Source organism: Salvelinus sp. IW2-2015, linkage group LG18 (genome assembly GCF_002910315.2).
Source record: "Salvelinus sp. IW2-2015 linkage group LG18, ASM291031v2, whole genome shotgun sequence".
Taxonomy (NCBI): domain Eukaryota; kingdom Metazoa; phylum Chordata; class Actinopteri; order Salmoniformes; family Salmonidae; genus Salvelinus; species Salvelinus sp. IW2-2015.
This window is the reverse complement of record NC_036858.1, coordinates 70,688,423-70,705,238: the sequence shown is the minus strand read 5'-3', so window position 1 is coordinate 70,705,238 and position 16,816 is coordinate 70,688,423. Positions and strand designations below refer to the sequence as shown.

At 41.8% G+C, this 16,816-nt stretch overlaps 1 protein-coding gene and 1 pseudogene across 2 annotated transcripts in view; one reads left to right on the top strand and one right to left on the bottom strand.

Moving 5' to 3' along the window:
- LOC111978721 (F-box only protein 11) overlaps positions 1 to 7,108 on the top strand; it is a 44,440-nt gene extending 37,332 nt beyond the window's left edge. Inside the window, exons 18-21 of one of the 2 annotated variants that reach the window (XM_024008942.2) lie at positions 497 to 604; positions 773 to 823; positions 4,886 to 4,984; positions 5,295 to 7,108. In XM_024008942.2, the coding sequence (XP_023864710.1) occupies positions 497 to 604; positions 773 to 823; positions 4,886 to 4,929 (203 nt within the window). In that variant the 3' untranslated portion in view covers positions 4,930 to 4,984; positions 5,295 to 7,108. Of the gene's footprint in view, positions 1 to 496; positions 605 to 772; positions 882 to 4,885; positions 4,985 to 5,294 lie in introns of both variants that reach the window. The other variant, XM_070448680.1, reaches the window with a different exon arrangement.
- A 22-nt stretch (positions 7,109 to 7,130) lies between these two features.
- LOC111978015 (DNA mismatch repair protein Msh6-like) overlaps positions 7,131 to 16,816 on the bottom strand; it is a 46,451-nt pseudogene continuing 36,765 nt past the window's right edge.

Genomic DNA, 16,816 nt, shown 5'->3' with positions numbered 1-16,816 from the left:
CATCTCCGGAGAGACCTGAAAATAACTGTGCAGCAACACTTCCCATCCAACCTGACAGAGATTGAGAGGATCTGCAGAGAATGGGAGAAACTCTCCAAATACAGGTGTGCCAAGCTTGTAGCGTCATACCCAAGAAGACTCGAGGCTGTAAACGCTGCCAAAGGTGCTTCAACAAAGTACTGAGTGAAGGGTTTGAATACTGATGTGAATTTCTAAAAACCTGTTTTTGCTTTGTCATTATGGTTTATTGTGCGTAGATTTTTTTTTATATATAATTTTTTGAATAAGTCCTTAACGTGGGAAAAGTCAAGGGATCTGAATACTTTTTGAAGACAATGTATAGTGTGTCTCCACCTTGTCGTCTGATAGTTTAGGTGGAAGTTTAACTAAATTATACTAATGAAATCCTCTCAGATCTCCACAGGTGCTTAGGGGGTCCTGCATCTCCACTTCCCCCATGCTGATCCTGACCTGTCTCTGTTTCTATGTCCACCAGGTATTGAGATCACCAATCATGCCACGGCAACCCTGGAGGGCAATCAGATCTTCAACAACCGCTTTGGAGGGTTGTTTCTCGCATCGGGTGTCAACGTTACAATGAAAGGTAAAATAACTTATTGTTACTAGAATCTAACATTATAGGAACTACTTATGGTCAGTCTCTTTGGCAAAATGGTGGTTTTGAATTATCTGAAATTGCCACTAAATTACTTTTTCTTATCTGTACCTGGTCTACCCCGCCTCCCCCCCCGTTCTCCTGTATCCCCCCCAGATAACAAAATAATGAAACATCAAGATGCCATTGAAAAAGCTGTGAGCAGAGGTCAGTGCCTGTAACGGATTTCCAGTTACACCAGCTATCCAATGCACGATTTTTACAGGTAATAATTTCTTACCCTGTGTGTATAGATATCTCTACACATATCTGGATATATAGATAGAGAGAGAGATCTCTACACTATCTGGATATATATAGAGAGAGAGAGATCTCTAACCTATCTGGATATATATATACACTGCTTAAAAAAATAAAGGGAACACTTAAACAACACATGTAACTCCAAGTCAATCCACTTCTGTGAAATCAAACTGTCCACTTAGGAAGCAACACTGATTGACAATAATTTCACATGCTGTTGTGCAAATGGAATAGACAAAAGGTGGAAATTATAGGCAATTAGCAAGACATCCCCAATAAAGGAGTGGTTCTGCAGGTGGTGACCACAGCCCACTTCTCAGTTCCTATGCTTCCTGGCTGATGTTTTGGTCACTTTTGAATGCTGGCGGTGCTTTCACTCTAGTGGTAGCATGAGACGGAGTCTACAACCCACACAAGTGGCTCAGGTAGTGCAGCTCATCCAGGATGGCACATCAATGCAAGCTGTGGCAAGAAGGTTTGCTGTGTCTGTCAGCGTAGTGTCCAGAGCATGGAGGCGCTACCAGGAGACAGGCCAGTACATCAGGAGACGTGGAGGAGGCCTAGGAGGGCAACAACCCAGCAGCAGACCGCTACCTCCGCCTTTGTGCAAGGAGGACATTGCCAGAGCCCTGCAAAAGGACCTCCAGCAGGCCCAAATGTGCATGTGTCTGCTCAAACGGCCAGAAACAGACTCCATGAGGGTGGTATGAGGGCCCGACGTCCACAGGTGGGGGTTGTGCTTACAGCCAACATGCAGGACGTTTGGCATTTGCCAGAGAACACCAAGATTGGCAAATTCGCCACTGGCGCCCTGTGCTCTTCACAGATGAAAGCAGGTTCACACGCACATGTGACAGACGTGACAGAGTCTGGAGACGCCGTGGAGAACGTTCTGCTGCCTGCAACATCCTCCAGCATGACCGGTTTGGCGGTGGGTCAGTCATGGTGTGGGGTGGCATTTCTTTGGGGGGCCGCACAGCCCTCCATGTGCTCGCCAGAGGTAGCCTGACTGCCATTAGGTACCGAGATGAGATCCTCAGACCCCTTGTGAGACCATATGCTGGTGCGGTTGGCCCTGGTTCCTCCTAATGCAAGACAATGCTAGACCTCATGTGGCTGAGTGTGTCAGCAGTTCCTGCAAGAGGAAGGCATTGATGTTATGGACTGGCCCGCCGTTCCCAGACCTGAATCCAATTGAGCACATCTGGGACATCATGTCTCGCTCCATCCACCAACGCCACGTTGCACCACAGACTGTCCAGGAGTTGGCGGATGCTTTAGTCCAGGTCTGGGAGGAGATCCCTCAGGAGACCATCCGCCACCTCATCAGGGACATGCCCAGGCATTGTAGGGAGGTCATACAGGCACGTGGAGGCCCCACACACCACTCACGCGTTTGTGAGCTGCCCTTCATCTTTGAGCTCTATTAGACAAGCAGACACTTACTATCATAGATAGTTGGATATTCAGACATGTTGTATGTTTGTGTTTTCCACATTAATTTTGATATTGACTCCAAATCCAACCTCCATGGGTTGATACATTTGATTCCACATTGATCATTTGTTTGTGTGATTTTGTGTTATCAGCACATTCAACTATGTAAAGAAAAAGTATTTAATAAGAATATTTCATTCAGAGATCTAGGATGGTTATTTTAGTTCCCTTTATTTTTTTGAGCAATATAATATAGAAGAGTCTCTACACCAATGGATATATAGATAGAGAGAGATCTCTACACCTATCTGGATATATATAGAGAGAGATCTCTACACTTATCTGGATATATATATAGAGAGAGAGAGATCTCTACACCTATCTGGATATATATAGAGAGAGTGAGATCTCTACACTTATCTGGATATATATAGAGAGAGGGAGATCTCTACACCTATCTGGATATATATAGAGAGAGCGTTAGAGATATCTCTACACCTATCTGGATATATATAGAGAGAGATCTCTACACTTATCTGGATATATATATAGGTGTAGAGATCTCTCTCTATATATATCCAGATAGGTGTAGAGATCTCTCTCTCTCTATCTGGATATATATAGAGAGAGTGAGATCTCTACACTTATCTGGATATATATATATAGAGAGAGAGATCTCTACACCTATCTGGATATATATATAAGAGGGAGATCTCTACACCTATCTGGATATATATAGAGAGAGTGAGATCTCTACACTTATCTGGATATATATATAGAGAGAGAGAGATCTCTCACCTATCTGGATATATATAGAGAGAGATCTCTACACTTATCTGGATATATATAGAGAGAGGAGAATCTCTACACTTATCTGATATATAGAGAGGAGGAGATCTCTACACTTATCTGGATATATATAGAGAGCGTTAGAGATATCTCTACACATATCTGGATATAATAAGAGAGAGTCTCTACACTTATCTGGATATAAGAGAGAGAGATATCTCTACACTTATCTGGATATATAGAGAGAGGAGAGATCTCTCACACTATCTGGATAATATGTAGAGAGGGGAGATCTCTACACTTATCTGGATATATAATAGAGAGAGGGAGATCTCTACACTTATCTGGATATATATATGAGAGAGGGAGATCTCTACACTTATCTGGATATATATATAGAGAGAGGGAGATCTCTACACTTATCTGGATATATATATAGAGAGGAGATCTCTACACTTATCTGGATATATATAGAGAGAGGGAGATCTCTACACTTCTGGATATATATAGAGAGGGAGATTCTACTACCTATCTGGATATATATAGAGAGAGGGAGATCTCTACACTTATCTGGTATATGATCTATATATGTAGAGAGGAGAATCTCTACATCTATCTGATATCATATATAGAGAGAGAGGAGGAGATCTCTACACTTATCTGGATATATATAGAGAGAGAGGGAGATCTCTACACAAATACATATCGGAATATTATAGTGAGAGAGGGAGATCTCTACACTTATCTGGATATATATAGAGAGAGGGAGATCTCACTATTATATCTGGAATATATATAAGAAAAGGGAGATCTCTACACCTATCTGGATATATATAGAGAGAGGGAGTCTCTACACTTATCTGGATATATATATGAGAGAGGGAGATCTCTACACCTATCTGGATATAATATGAGAGAGAGGAGATCTCTACACCTATCTGGATATATAGAGAGAGCGTTAAGGATATCTCTACACATATTGATATAGATAGAGAGAGATATCTCTACACTTATCTGGATATATAGAGAGAGAGGGAGATCTCTACACTTATTTGGATATATATAGAGAGAGGGAACAATAATTAGAAATCTCTACACTTATCTGGATAATATAGAGGAAGAGGGAGATCTCTACACTTATCTGGATATATAGAGAGAGCGTTAGAGATATCTCTACACATATCTGGATATAGATAGAGATATCTCTACACTTATCTGGATTATATAGATAAGAGAGAGAGATCTCTACACTTTTGATGATATATAGAGGAGGGGAGATCTCTACACTATCTGGATATATAGATAGAGAGAGATCTCTACACTTATCTGGATATATAGAGAGAGAGGGAGATCTCTACACCTATCTGGATATATAGAGAGAGATCTCTACACATATCTGGATATAGATAGAGAGTGAGATCTCTACACATATCTGGATATATAGAGAGAGGGAGATCTCTACACCTATCTGGATATATAGAGAGAGATCGTCATCCAGTGGGGTATTCCAGAAAGCAAGATTATGACGTTAGTCAGCAAACTTTGATAAACAGCCACATACAACTCTTGATATTCTGGTTTATTGAGAATGCTACTTTTGTAAATGTTAAGTCTGTATTTCTCAAAAAGATGAAGTTATTTTAAGCAATGTTGGACTCATTGATCCATCTGTCCACTTTAATGGATGAAACTCATTTGGCTCGTCACCTGTTTCTTTGTTCTGTCCCTCCGGGTGGTCAGGTGTCACACCTGTAACACAACAGACCGCAACGCCATCTGTGTGAACTGCATCAAGAAGTGCCACCAGGGGCACGACGTTGAGTTCATTAGGCATGATAGGTACGTTACTGTTCTGTTTAATGCCTTTTTAATGACACATCTTATTACAGTGATATTTCACGCTAAGTTACTTTTAATTATATCTGGTTTTATATTGCACAATCATGTGCAGATCCTCTCCCTCCTGTGCCAAATGATATATCACATTCAAATCTGTTTGTGTACAGTAATTGACTCTAAGAAATGTGAGAAATCTAAAGAGCCGACTGGAGATGTGCTAGTATTTCAGTGGCTACTTGATCAGTTGATATTTTCTCCCGGTCTTCCACTTCAGTCATTTTCAATATAATATTCCGTACCTTCTCTGTAGATTCTTCTGTGACTGTGGAGCCGGAACCTTGTCAAACCCCTGCACGCTAGCCGGAGAGCCTACGCACGACACGGACACACTGTACGACTCMGCCCCTCCTATAGAGTCCAATACGCTGCAACACAACTGAGCTGGACCTCCCACCTCCGGACCTGTTCCCTATATAGTGCACTACTTTTGACTAGGACCCTATGCTGGCCAGGTCAAAAGTGGTCCAATATGTAGGGAATAGGGTGCCATTTTGGACCGACACAGAAACTCCTCTTTGTTCAGCTAACTTGTCCACTAATGCATGGGAAGGAGGATCAATACAATACAAACTGTTATAAATATTTCAATTGTTTCACACATGCAAATATGTAAAAATGGATGTTGTGGTGGATAAAGACAAGCTGAAAGGAGACATACATTTATATACTGAAAAATGTTCTGCTGTGGATGCACCGCTCCCCCTTGTTTTCCTTCCCAGCAACGTATTGGCGGAGAGGAGAGGACCTGGTCGAAAGTAGTGCCCTATGAAGGGAATAGGATGCCATTTGGGACTCAGAGATATTGACTCAGGTTGAAGGAGAATTAATGGGAAGCATTGCAGTTTTATAACGGAGCTGGGGAGAGGTGGATGGACGCTAGCCATCTTCATGCCCCCCCGCCACCTTTGCGAAGTGGTCAAGTCAGACTGCAGTTATTGTACAGAGCCATGAATGATGGCAGGACGGCACAGCAACGCTCAGAGCCATAAAAGGAACCAGTTCCTCGCCACACACTGCCTATGTCTCCAGGCAGCAAACCCCCGTGGCATTGGTATGGATACAACAAATGAAATATTAATGACCTAGCACTTCCGCTTTTAATTTTTTGGGTGAAAACAAAGTTTTTGATTTTAAATGCTTTTTTCCCCTGTAGCTTTGTATTTTCATGCAAAAATGTTACTGTACTTGAATGTCTTATTTTATTAAATATAATAGTTTTTTGGGGTTATTCAACCATAGACTTGCTGTAAGTGTACTCATGTCGCAGTATCTACGTTCTTTCTGTGAAAGAGAACCAACAAAAACATTTTCCCCAGCAATGTTGACTTTCAAATGTGAGACTTTTAGAATTGATCGTGGCTGTTTTTGAGTCTGAACACCTTTTCTTTTTGTCTGCAATATGGAGTTCAAGGAGCCATGAATGCTTCTCTACATATTTCCTATTTGGACCATACTGCAGGTAAAACCTCAGTATAATTGTCAAAGTATAAGCGCTGGATTCATTTCGTATTGTGGGAAATCTGACCTAAATTTAGGGTAATTTCCGATTGAGCCGACACATGCAACTTTCACTGTGAATGCAGTCTCCAAAAGCAGGAATATTGATATAAAGGCATTTTATAATGCAGGTATTTTGTAATACGGATTGAATCCAGCCCTCAGTCTTGTGAAATCACAGCTGTCTTCATTTAGGCTCCAAGGTCCAGGGTGTACTGTAGTGCTTTCCTAGTCTGGTCCCAGATCTGTTTGTGCCGTTTCCCATAATGACCACAGGAGTTGTCAACGCCACACGAACAGGTCTGGGACCGACCAGGGGAGTAAAACATTGCTGGAGCTTTTAATTTTTTTTTTAACACTAGAGCTCTACTGAATGAGACTAAGTATCCACACAGCGGTAAATGGTTTATTACGTTCCCCTCCACCCCATCCATGTGTATTGGTGACTGTGGGCTCTCAAACAGCTTGAATTGTATGCATGTACCATAACACCCAGACTTAATATATTGTGGAGTATTCAATAACCATTATGTAGATGCTAGTGAATTAAAAGGGTTTACTTTCCTAGATAGAGAAACCTGGTCATTTTTTTAAATTAACTTTATTAGATGATAATACATTAGTGACTTGTGGAAAAGAGCAGAAACTACAAAGAGAATGAAAAGGGTGTATTCAGGGATGGGAAAGGTTGCCGATAGAATGAATACTTTGATAAATGTATCGTGTAGAACACAGTATCTGAACGTTTTGTAAAGTTATGTCCTAAACAGGCCCCAACAACAAAACGGTGCATTTTCACAGGTTGCCGATCATCTGGAGAGCAAGGCAAACTGTATGCCAGCTGCTTTGGGGTCTTCAGCATACAAACATAGCTTCCTGTGGAACAAAAAAAAGACAGCCAAATTACTTATGACAGTTCAACACCATATCAATTAAATTGGTTATTTTATTCCTGTACGGCGAGTGGACCACAGTATCTGTCTTAGAAATGCGGACAAGTCTTAACACCCAGGAAGTATACCAACTAACTATTTGAAAGGGGGATACCTAGTCAGTTGTAGAATGCATTTACTCCACAATCAGATAGGTGTGGGGACTGCCTTAATATTTGCTCATGGGTAGAACAGCTCTGCAAGTGTCAAGTGTACAAAACATTAAGGACAGACTGACCAGGTGAATCCAGATAAATGCTATGATAACTTATTGATGTCACCTGTTAAATCCACTTCAATCAGTGTAGATGATGTGGAGGAGACTGGTTAAAGGATTTTTAAGCCTTGAGATGGATTGTGTCAACCACAACGCTGCCAAGTTTCACGCTCAACAGTTTCCTGTGTGTATCAAGAATGGTCCACCACCCAAAGGACATCCAGCCAACTTGACAACTGTGAGTAGCTTTGGAGACAACATGGGACAGCATCCCCATGTTCTGGGGGGGAGGGGGGTCACGCAACTCAATATTAGGAAAGTGTTCGGTATACTCTACGTTGGTTACATCAAATATAGAGTTTAGCTGAGCAACTATCGTCATTACGGCCGGTATGTGCTTCCAAAAAAACCGTCTAAGTAGAAATTTACAAGCAACTGAAAAAAATAATTTTTGGCACCTCTGATGTATTGTGCAGTCGTAGACTTGACCTGTGTGTGGCAGGAATGAGTGGTTTACATTGGGAGGTGGCGAATAGGCATGTTTTCAGTTGCTTATAAATTTATTTCRACTTTTTTTAAAGCACATACCGGCCGTAACGGGAGTAAAAAAAGACAGCTCTGCAAGCATTATGTTGAACAACTAACGCAGACCAGCTAAACGTGAATAATTTTTGAGTACCACTTCAGCGTGACGGCGCACATGCGATTCCCACTGCTCAAACCATTGGCTAAACATGTTGCATTTACCTAACGTTGACAGAAGACTGCCTCTGCAGGAATRGAAGGCTATAGACTTATGGATACTTAGTAATAATTGGCTGCTCTTCAGTAGCTAACTAGAAACAAGTTTAAATGTACAACCAGGGCTCTCCCTTGTATTTTCTGACAAGGTGGTGCTGATGTAGTCAACTTCCCCCTCCAGGAAGTTGGAGCATTTTTGAAAAACATGTGACTGTTATTTCCAGAAACCTAGAGTCTCAAATGATATCAAACAATGTAGCCAACACAGAAGTCTGGTGTTGGATCCTAAATGAAATTGAGGAGCTTCTAGGTTAAATTTAGGAGTAATGATTATTCTAATTATTTGGATAGTCTMGTGAAAATATAAACTGGCTTCATTTTGATTGGGGAGAAAATTCTGAATAATTCAATTACTGGATGCAATGGAGTAGTCATCTTTTTATTTAACTAGGAAAGTCAGTTGAGAACAAATTCTTATTYACAATGACGGCCTAGGAACAGTGGGTTAACTGCCTTGTTCAGGGACAGAAAGACAGATTCTTACCTTGTCAGCTCRGKGATTCGATCCAGCAACCTTTAGGTTASTAGCCTAACCACTAGGCTACCTGCAGCCCCGCTTACAGTAGGCTATGTAATATGAAACAAGTGAATTAGGCCTATGATCTCCAACTCTGACCTCATCCATCAAGTTAGGTCTGACTACCATTCATTCAACATGCTTTGTCATTGGTGAACTGACTTATCATTAGCAGCCTACTGTTGACATACAGCTAACAGTGACTTCAAAGTTTTCAGACCCCTTGGATTTCATTGTTGCAAAGTSGGATTCAAATTGATTGAAGAAAAAATAATCTACACAACATTGCAGAGGGGACTTGCTTCCATTCAGCCACAAGAGCATTAATGATTTTGGACAATTAGATCTGGCTTGCAGTCGGTGTTGCAATTCATCCCATGGGTGTTTGATGGGGTTGAGGTCAGGGCTCTGTGCAGGCCAGTCAAATTCTTCCACACCGATCTCAACAAACCATTTCTGTATGGACCTCACTGTGTACGCAGGCATTGTCATGCTGAAACAGGAAAAGGGCCTTCCCCAAACGTACCACAAAGTTGGAAGCACAGATTCATCTAGAATGTAATTATTCAGATCCTTTGCTATGAGACTCAAAATTGAGCTCAGGCGCATCCTGTTYCCATTGATCATCCTTGATGTTTCTGCAACTTGCGAGTCCATCTATGGTAAATTCAATTAATTGGACATGATTTGGAAAGGCACACACACCTGTCTATATAAGGTCCCACAGTTGACAGTGCATGTCATGGCAAAAACCAAACCATGAGGTCAAAGGAATCGCTCGTAGAGTTCCGAGACAGGATTGTGTCAAGGCAAAGTTATGGGGAAGGKTACCAAAAAATGTCTGCAGCATTGAAGGTTCCCAAGAACACAGTGGCCTCCATCATTCTTAAATGGAAGAAGTTTGGAACCACCAAGACTCTTCCTAGTGCTGGCCGCTCAGCCAAACTGAGCAAATCGGGGGAGAAGGGCCTTGGTCAGGGAGGTGACCATGAACCCGATGGTCACTGACAGAGCTCCAGAGTTCCTCTGCGGAGATGGGAGAACCTTCCAGAAGGACAACAATCTCTGCAGCACTCCACTAATCAGGCCTTTATGGTAGAGTGGCCTGACGGAAGCCACTCCCCAGTAAAAGGTATATGACAGCCCGTTAGGAGTTTGCCAAAAGATACCTAAAGACTGACCATGGAAAAACAAGATTCTCTGATCTGATGAAAYCAAGAATCAACTCTTTGGCCTGAATGCAAAGCGTAACGTCTGGAGGAAACCTGGCACCATCCCTATGGTAAAGCATGGTGGTTGCAGCAAAATGCTGTGGGGATGTTTTTCAGCGGCAGKAACTGGGAGASTAGTCAGGATCAAGGGAAAGATGAATAGAGCAAAGTAGTGAGATCCTTGAAGTCCTAAACGCTCAGGACCCCAGACTGGGGCGAAGGTTCACCTTCCAACAGKACAACAACCCTAAGCACACAGCCAAGACAATGCAGGAGTGACTTTGGGGACAAGTCTCTGAATATCCTTGAGTGGCCCAGCCAGAAGCCGGACTTGAACCCGGGGTTGTAATCCCGGGAACTTTCAATACATTTCCTGGTTTTCCACAAATCCTGGTTGGAGAATTCCGGATTTCCTGCTTATTCTTGGAAATCTCCAACCGGGACTTYGGGAAAAYCAGGGAATTTATTTAAAGTTCCCAGAATTTTGCAACCCTAAACCCAATCGAACATCTCTGGAGAGACCTGAAAAATTCTGTGCAGCRACGCTCCCCGTCAAACCTGACAGAGCTTGAGAGGCTCTGCAGAGAAGAATGGGAGAAACTCCAAGTACAGGTGTCCCAAGCTTGTGGCATCATACCCAAGAAGACTCGAAGCAACTTTGGCAGTGATTAGAGCGTTGACAAAGTACTGACTAAAGGGTCTGAATACTTAAGTAAAATATGACTTCAGTTTATTCTTTRTAAATTTGTACAAATGTCAAACCCAGTTTTTTTCTTTGTCATTATGGGATTTGGTGTGTAGATTGAGGGGGGGAAAAGCCATTTAATCCACTTTATAATAAGGCTGTAACGTAACAAAATGTGGCAAAGGTCAAAGGGTCTGAATACTTTCCGAAAGCACTGTATAAYGTACTTCCATTCATTTTTTTCAACTGGTACAGGGGACCATCAGACGAGTATTGTGCGGCTTGTGGGCGTCCTAGAGCAAAACAGCCGACATGTACGTGTTCGTGAGTCTCACATTTCCAGAGGGACCATATAAGTGTGTAGCCCAAAATGTACAGATGCTACAGACAGCCGAGCTGCCAACTTCTGTACAGACAAGATAAGTCCCAAGACGCTTGTGGGGGTCGTAGAGCAAAACGGAGAACACCATCATGTTTCTATCTTTCCATAAAGAGTTTGTAGGCCAAACCGTTTTGGATGCTACAGATGATTGTGAGAAGACTGATTTTCGGGATGTCTCATGGTCTGACAAACACTGCTCTAAATCATATCTCTAGCTTAAACTGACAGATTTTATTATGTTAATTAGATCCATGCAGCATCGACTATTGGGGCTTAAGGGAAAACACTTGTTCTGTATCCCAATTCCCTTGTTGCTAGGCTTGGGCAGTATATGGGATGTTTTTCCCAATACCATTGAAACTATTTATTTTRAATATTTGTAGCTACTTTAAGTAAATGCCTACAATCAACTTGTGCAATATGTTAGGATATCAAGCAGATTGCGTTCATTTCACCTRACACATGAAGCTTACAGGTAGTCCCCAGTCACGTTTGTTTACAAGCACACAGCGAKAGACTGGAGCCTTGTGAGTCACTCACTGTTGTGCAACATGCGCCAGTTGACCYAGTTACATTATGGATTTCACAACTGTTTGCCAGCTAGATAACTTAATAGTTAAGATAACTGTCTCAATGCTTTGGTTTGCTAACTTACAGTAGCACTCAAAAGTTGACACCTACTCATTCCAGGGTTTCTTTATTTGTACTATTTTCTACATTATGGAATCATGTAACCAAAAAAAAGTGTTAAACAGATCAAAATATATTTTAGATTCTTCGAAGTAGCCACCCTTTGCCTTGGTGACAGCTTTGCACACTCTGGGCATTATCTCATCCAGCTTCACCTGGAATGCTTTTCTTGAAGGAGTTCCCACATATGCTGAGCACTTGGCTGCTTTTCCTTCAATTTGCAGGCCAAACCTTCTCAATTGGGTTGAGGTCGGGTGATTGTGGAGGCCAGGTCATCTGATGCAGCACTCCATCACTCTCCTTCTTGGTCAAATAGCCCTTACACAGCCTGGAGGTGTGTTGGGTCATTGTCCAGTTGAAAAACAAATGATAGTCCCACAAAACGCAAACCAGATGGGATATCGCTGCAGAATGCTGCAGAATGTGTCCCTAGAATTCTAAATAAATCACTGACAGTGTCACCAGCCAAATCAAAGCAATGCAAATAGTCTGGATAGCCATTTGATTAGATGTTCAGGAGTCTTATGGCTTGGGGGTAGAAGCTGTTTAGAAGCCTCTTGGACCTAGATTTGGCACTCCGGTACTTCTTGCCATGCCGTAGCAGAGAGAACAGTCTATGACTAGGGTGGCTGGAGTCCTTGGCCATCTGTCTGGCCCTGCGGTCTTGTGAATGTTGACCTGTTTAAAAGGTCTTACTCACGTTGGCTGCAAAGAGCGTGATCAGTCATCCGGAACAGCTGATGCTCTCATGCATGTTTCAGTGTTACTTGCCTCGAAGCGAGCATAGAAGTAATTTAGCTCGTCTTGTAGGCTCGTGTCACTGGGCAGCTCTCGGCTGTGCTTCCCTTTTGTAGTCTGTAATGGTTTGCAGGCCCTGCCACATCCAATGAGCGTCGGAGGACGATTTGATCTGAGTCCTGTATTGACGCTTTGCCTGTTTGATGGTTTGTTGGAGGGCATAGCGGGATTTCTTAAGCTGCCGGGTTAGAGTCCCACTCCTTGAAAGTGGCAGCTCTACCCTTTAGCTCAGTGCGGATGTTGCCTGTAATCCATGGCTTCTGGTTGGGGTATGTACGTACGGCCACTGTGAGGACGACGTCATTGATGAAGCCAGTGACTAATGTGGTATACTCCTCAATGCCATCGGAAGAATCCCGGAACATATTCCAGTCTGTGCTAGCAAAACAGTCCTGTAGCTTAGCATCGTCATCATCTGACCACTTTTTTATTGACCGAGTCACTGGTGTTTCCTGCTTTAATTTTTGCTTGTAAGCAGGAATCAGGAGGAAAGAATTATGGTCAGATTTGCCAAATGGAGGGTGAAGGAGAGCTTTGTATGYGTCTCTGTGTGTGGATTAAAGGTGGTCTAGAGTTTTCTTTTCCCCCTCTGGTTGCACATTTAACATGCTGGTAGAAATTAGGTAAAATGAATGAGTATCCCTGCATTAAAGTCCCCGGCCACTAGGAGCGCCGCCTCTGGATGAGCGTTTTCCTGTTTGCTTATGGCGGTATACAGCTCATTGAGTGCAGTCTTAGTGCCAGCATCGGTCTGTGGTGGTATGTAGACAGCTACTAACAATACAGATAAGCACCATCTACTTGGAGTTTATCTTAAGATACTCTACCTCAGGCGAGCAAAACCTCGATTTCCTTAGATATCGTGCACCAGCTGTTGTTTACAAATAAAGACGCCACCCCTCGTCTTACCAGAGGCTGCTGTTCTATCCTGCCGATAGTGTATAACCCGCCGTTCAGCCACGACACTGAAACATAAGATATTACAGTTAAAATGTCCCGTTGGTAGTTTAATCTTGCTCGTATGTCATCGATTTTATTTTCAAATGGTTGCATGTTGGCCAATCGAACGGATGGCAGTGGGGGTTTACTCGCTCGCCTATGAATTCTCAGAAGGCAGCCTGACCTCAGCACGCTTTTTCTCCATCTTCACACAAATGACGGATTTGGGCCTGTTCCCGGGAAAGTAGTATAACGTTCACGTCGGACTCATTAAAGGAAAAAGCTTCTTCCAGTTTGTGGTGAGTAATCGCTGTTCTGATGTCCAGAAGTTATTTTCGGTCATAAGAGACGGTAGCAGCAACATTATGTACAAAATAAGTTAAAGCACACCCACACCATCACTCCATGGTTCACGGTGGGAACCACACATCCGGAGATCATCCGTTCACCTACTCTGTGTCACAGTGGTTGAAATCAGAAATCATAGAATTTGGACTCATCAGACCAAAAGGACAGATTTCCAACAGTCTAATGTCCATTGCTCATGTTTCTTGGCCCAAGCAAGTCTCTTGTTCTTATTGGTGTCCTTTAGTAGTGGTTTCTTTGCAGCAACTCAACCATGAAGCCCTGATTTCACGCAGTCTCTTCTGAACAGTTGATGTTGAGATGTGTCTGTTACTTGAACTCTGAAGCATTTATTTTGGCTGCAATTTGAGGAACTTATCCTCTGCAGCAGAAGTAACTCTGGGTCTTCTTTCCCTGTGGCGGTCCTCATGAGAGCCAATTTCATCATAGTGCTTGATGTTTTTTGTGACTACACTTGAACTTTCAAAGTACTTGAAATTTTCCAGATTGACTGACCTTCATGTCTTAAAGTAATGATGGACTGTTGTTTCTCTTTGCTTATTTGAGCTGTTCTTGCCATAATATGGACTTGGTCTTTTTCCAGATAGGGTATGGTATACAGAAGATAGCTCTACCTAGTCACAACACAACTGATTGGCTCAAACAAATTAATTAGCCAAGAAATTCCACAAATTAACAAGGCACACCTGTTAATTGAAATGCACTCCAGGTGACTACCTCATGAATCTGGTTTAAATAATGCCAAGACTGTGCAAAGCTGTCAAGGCAAATGGTGGCTACTTTGAAGAATCTAAAATATTTATTTGTTTAACACTTTTTGGGTTTCTACATGATTCCATAGTTTTGATGTCTTCACTTATTCTACAATGTAGAAAATAGTAAAAATAAGAACCTTAAATGTGTAGGTGTCCCCAAACTTTTGACTGGTGCTGTAGTAGCTAGTTATCAAGCTAAGTGGTTAACTTCTTGCAGTCAAGTTCCTCTAGGTAAGAGCAGAGAACCCGCTCTTGGATCAAGAGCCTTGCTGTTGTCAGGATTCACCTAGCGGTCATGATTTGGGGCTGTACAAATGTTTGATGTATTAGAATAATTGATTATGCTTATGTTATATTAATAGAAGGAGAGGGGTTATAAGACCCCTCCCTCCTTACATTTATAGGGTCCTAGACTACAGATTAACAATATATATTTTCATGATATGGTTTTAGAATTGTTCCACAGTTGTTTTCTCATTCACTCAATGTGTGACTGAGACAGAACTCTGCAGGGGAGTGTGGGAGATAAGAGACGACTCAGACATTCCACAGTAAATCTACTTTGGGGAGGGGACATTTATTGCCTAGCTTTTAGATAAACACTGAAACTCTGTATAGCCATGGATGCAGGGTTTTGGTCTCGGGAGTAAAAAGGTAATGACGTAGTCAGTGACATCACTAAGGCGGGACTTTGGTTTAATAAAACAACTTGAGACCTACTCAGAACCTACAGAACGTACTCAGAACATGCGTGCTATGTTCCTGTTTGTCACCTTCTGTCTGCAATTGCATTAATAAAGGTTTATGAATGATTTAATTAAAAATATTGTTATAATGTTAATTTCACCAATGAACCAATGATTGACAAAGGAGGTAAGGAACGAACYTAACATTTGGCGAGCTTGCCTGGAGTGAGTGTTACACGGTTGGCAGAGATTCCACACCACGTTGCCAGAGCTCAAAATTAAATAAGGTAAGCAGACACCTGTTTAATCTAAGTCTGTAATTAAATGTCATTCACTGGTGTGGTTTCTCTCTAACAAGTGGCACCTCACTCAATCTAAATTATAGACATACGCTTTGAATATGACAGTCGGATTTTAGTTTGGAGAAATTACGTAACGGGCTATTGGTGAAATGCATGATGTCAATATAGGACGAATGAAACGAAAGCTTGATGATTTTTATTTGTATTTGTTAACTAGTTATTTTATTGTGCCCGTTGTGGTTTGGCGAGGCCATCCGAGGCATGCTCTATCTACGGATAGGTGGCCGGTTATGAGTTAAATACTAGTTAGTTTTGCAGAGGTGAGTCAGCGTTATTCACCTAATTCTATTTGTTAAAAGGTAATTACCAAATTACTAGTTATTTTTGTTTTGTAGAGGTACCCAGCGAATGAGTTGAGTTGGTTATGAATGGTGCGTTGTATGTTTCATTGTTTGTTTGGCTGTGGATTATGGCGGGAGTTATTGGGTAATTGCCCAATAGTGGAATACAAAATTAGGAGTAGGACAGAAATTATTCTAATAAACGGTTGAACGTATTTGTTAGTGACAATTTCCTACCATAGGACAGTATTGGAAATGTACAACCCCTTAGTATATCAGTATATCAAGAGAATTATACAGACGTTCTGTAGACAATACAAAATTAACATTGTGATCCTATCACCACCTGGGGGCACTGGTGTATAACATAACTATTACTCTACACCCTTAAAATAGGACTTTAAGTTTACCATGCGGTTGTCTCTGAGGCCCGTGTGTGAAATATATTTGAGTATAAGTAGAACCATTTACTATAGCCTGGATCAAGTGAGAGTAGAATTAGGATTACAGTATCACCCACTGTTATTTAACACACACTGGATGAAGATAGGGGATAATTGATATAGGCATATTCCTACATATTACACGCAGACAATCTAAATTAAAAGAAGTTTCCTGCTGTGGAATTTACAGACACTTAAGAAATGGCATGT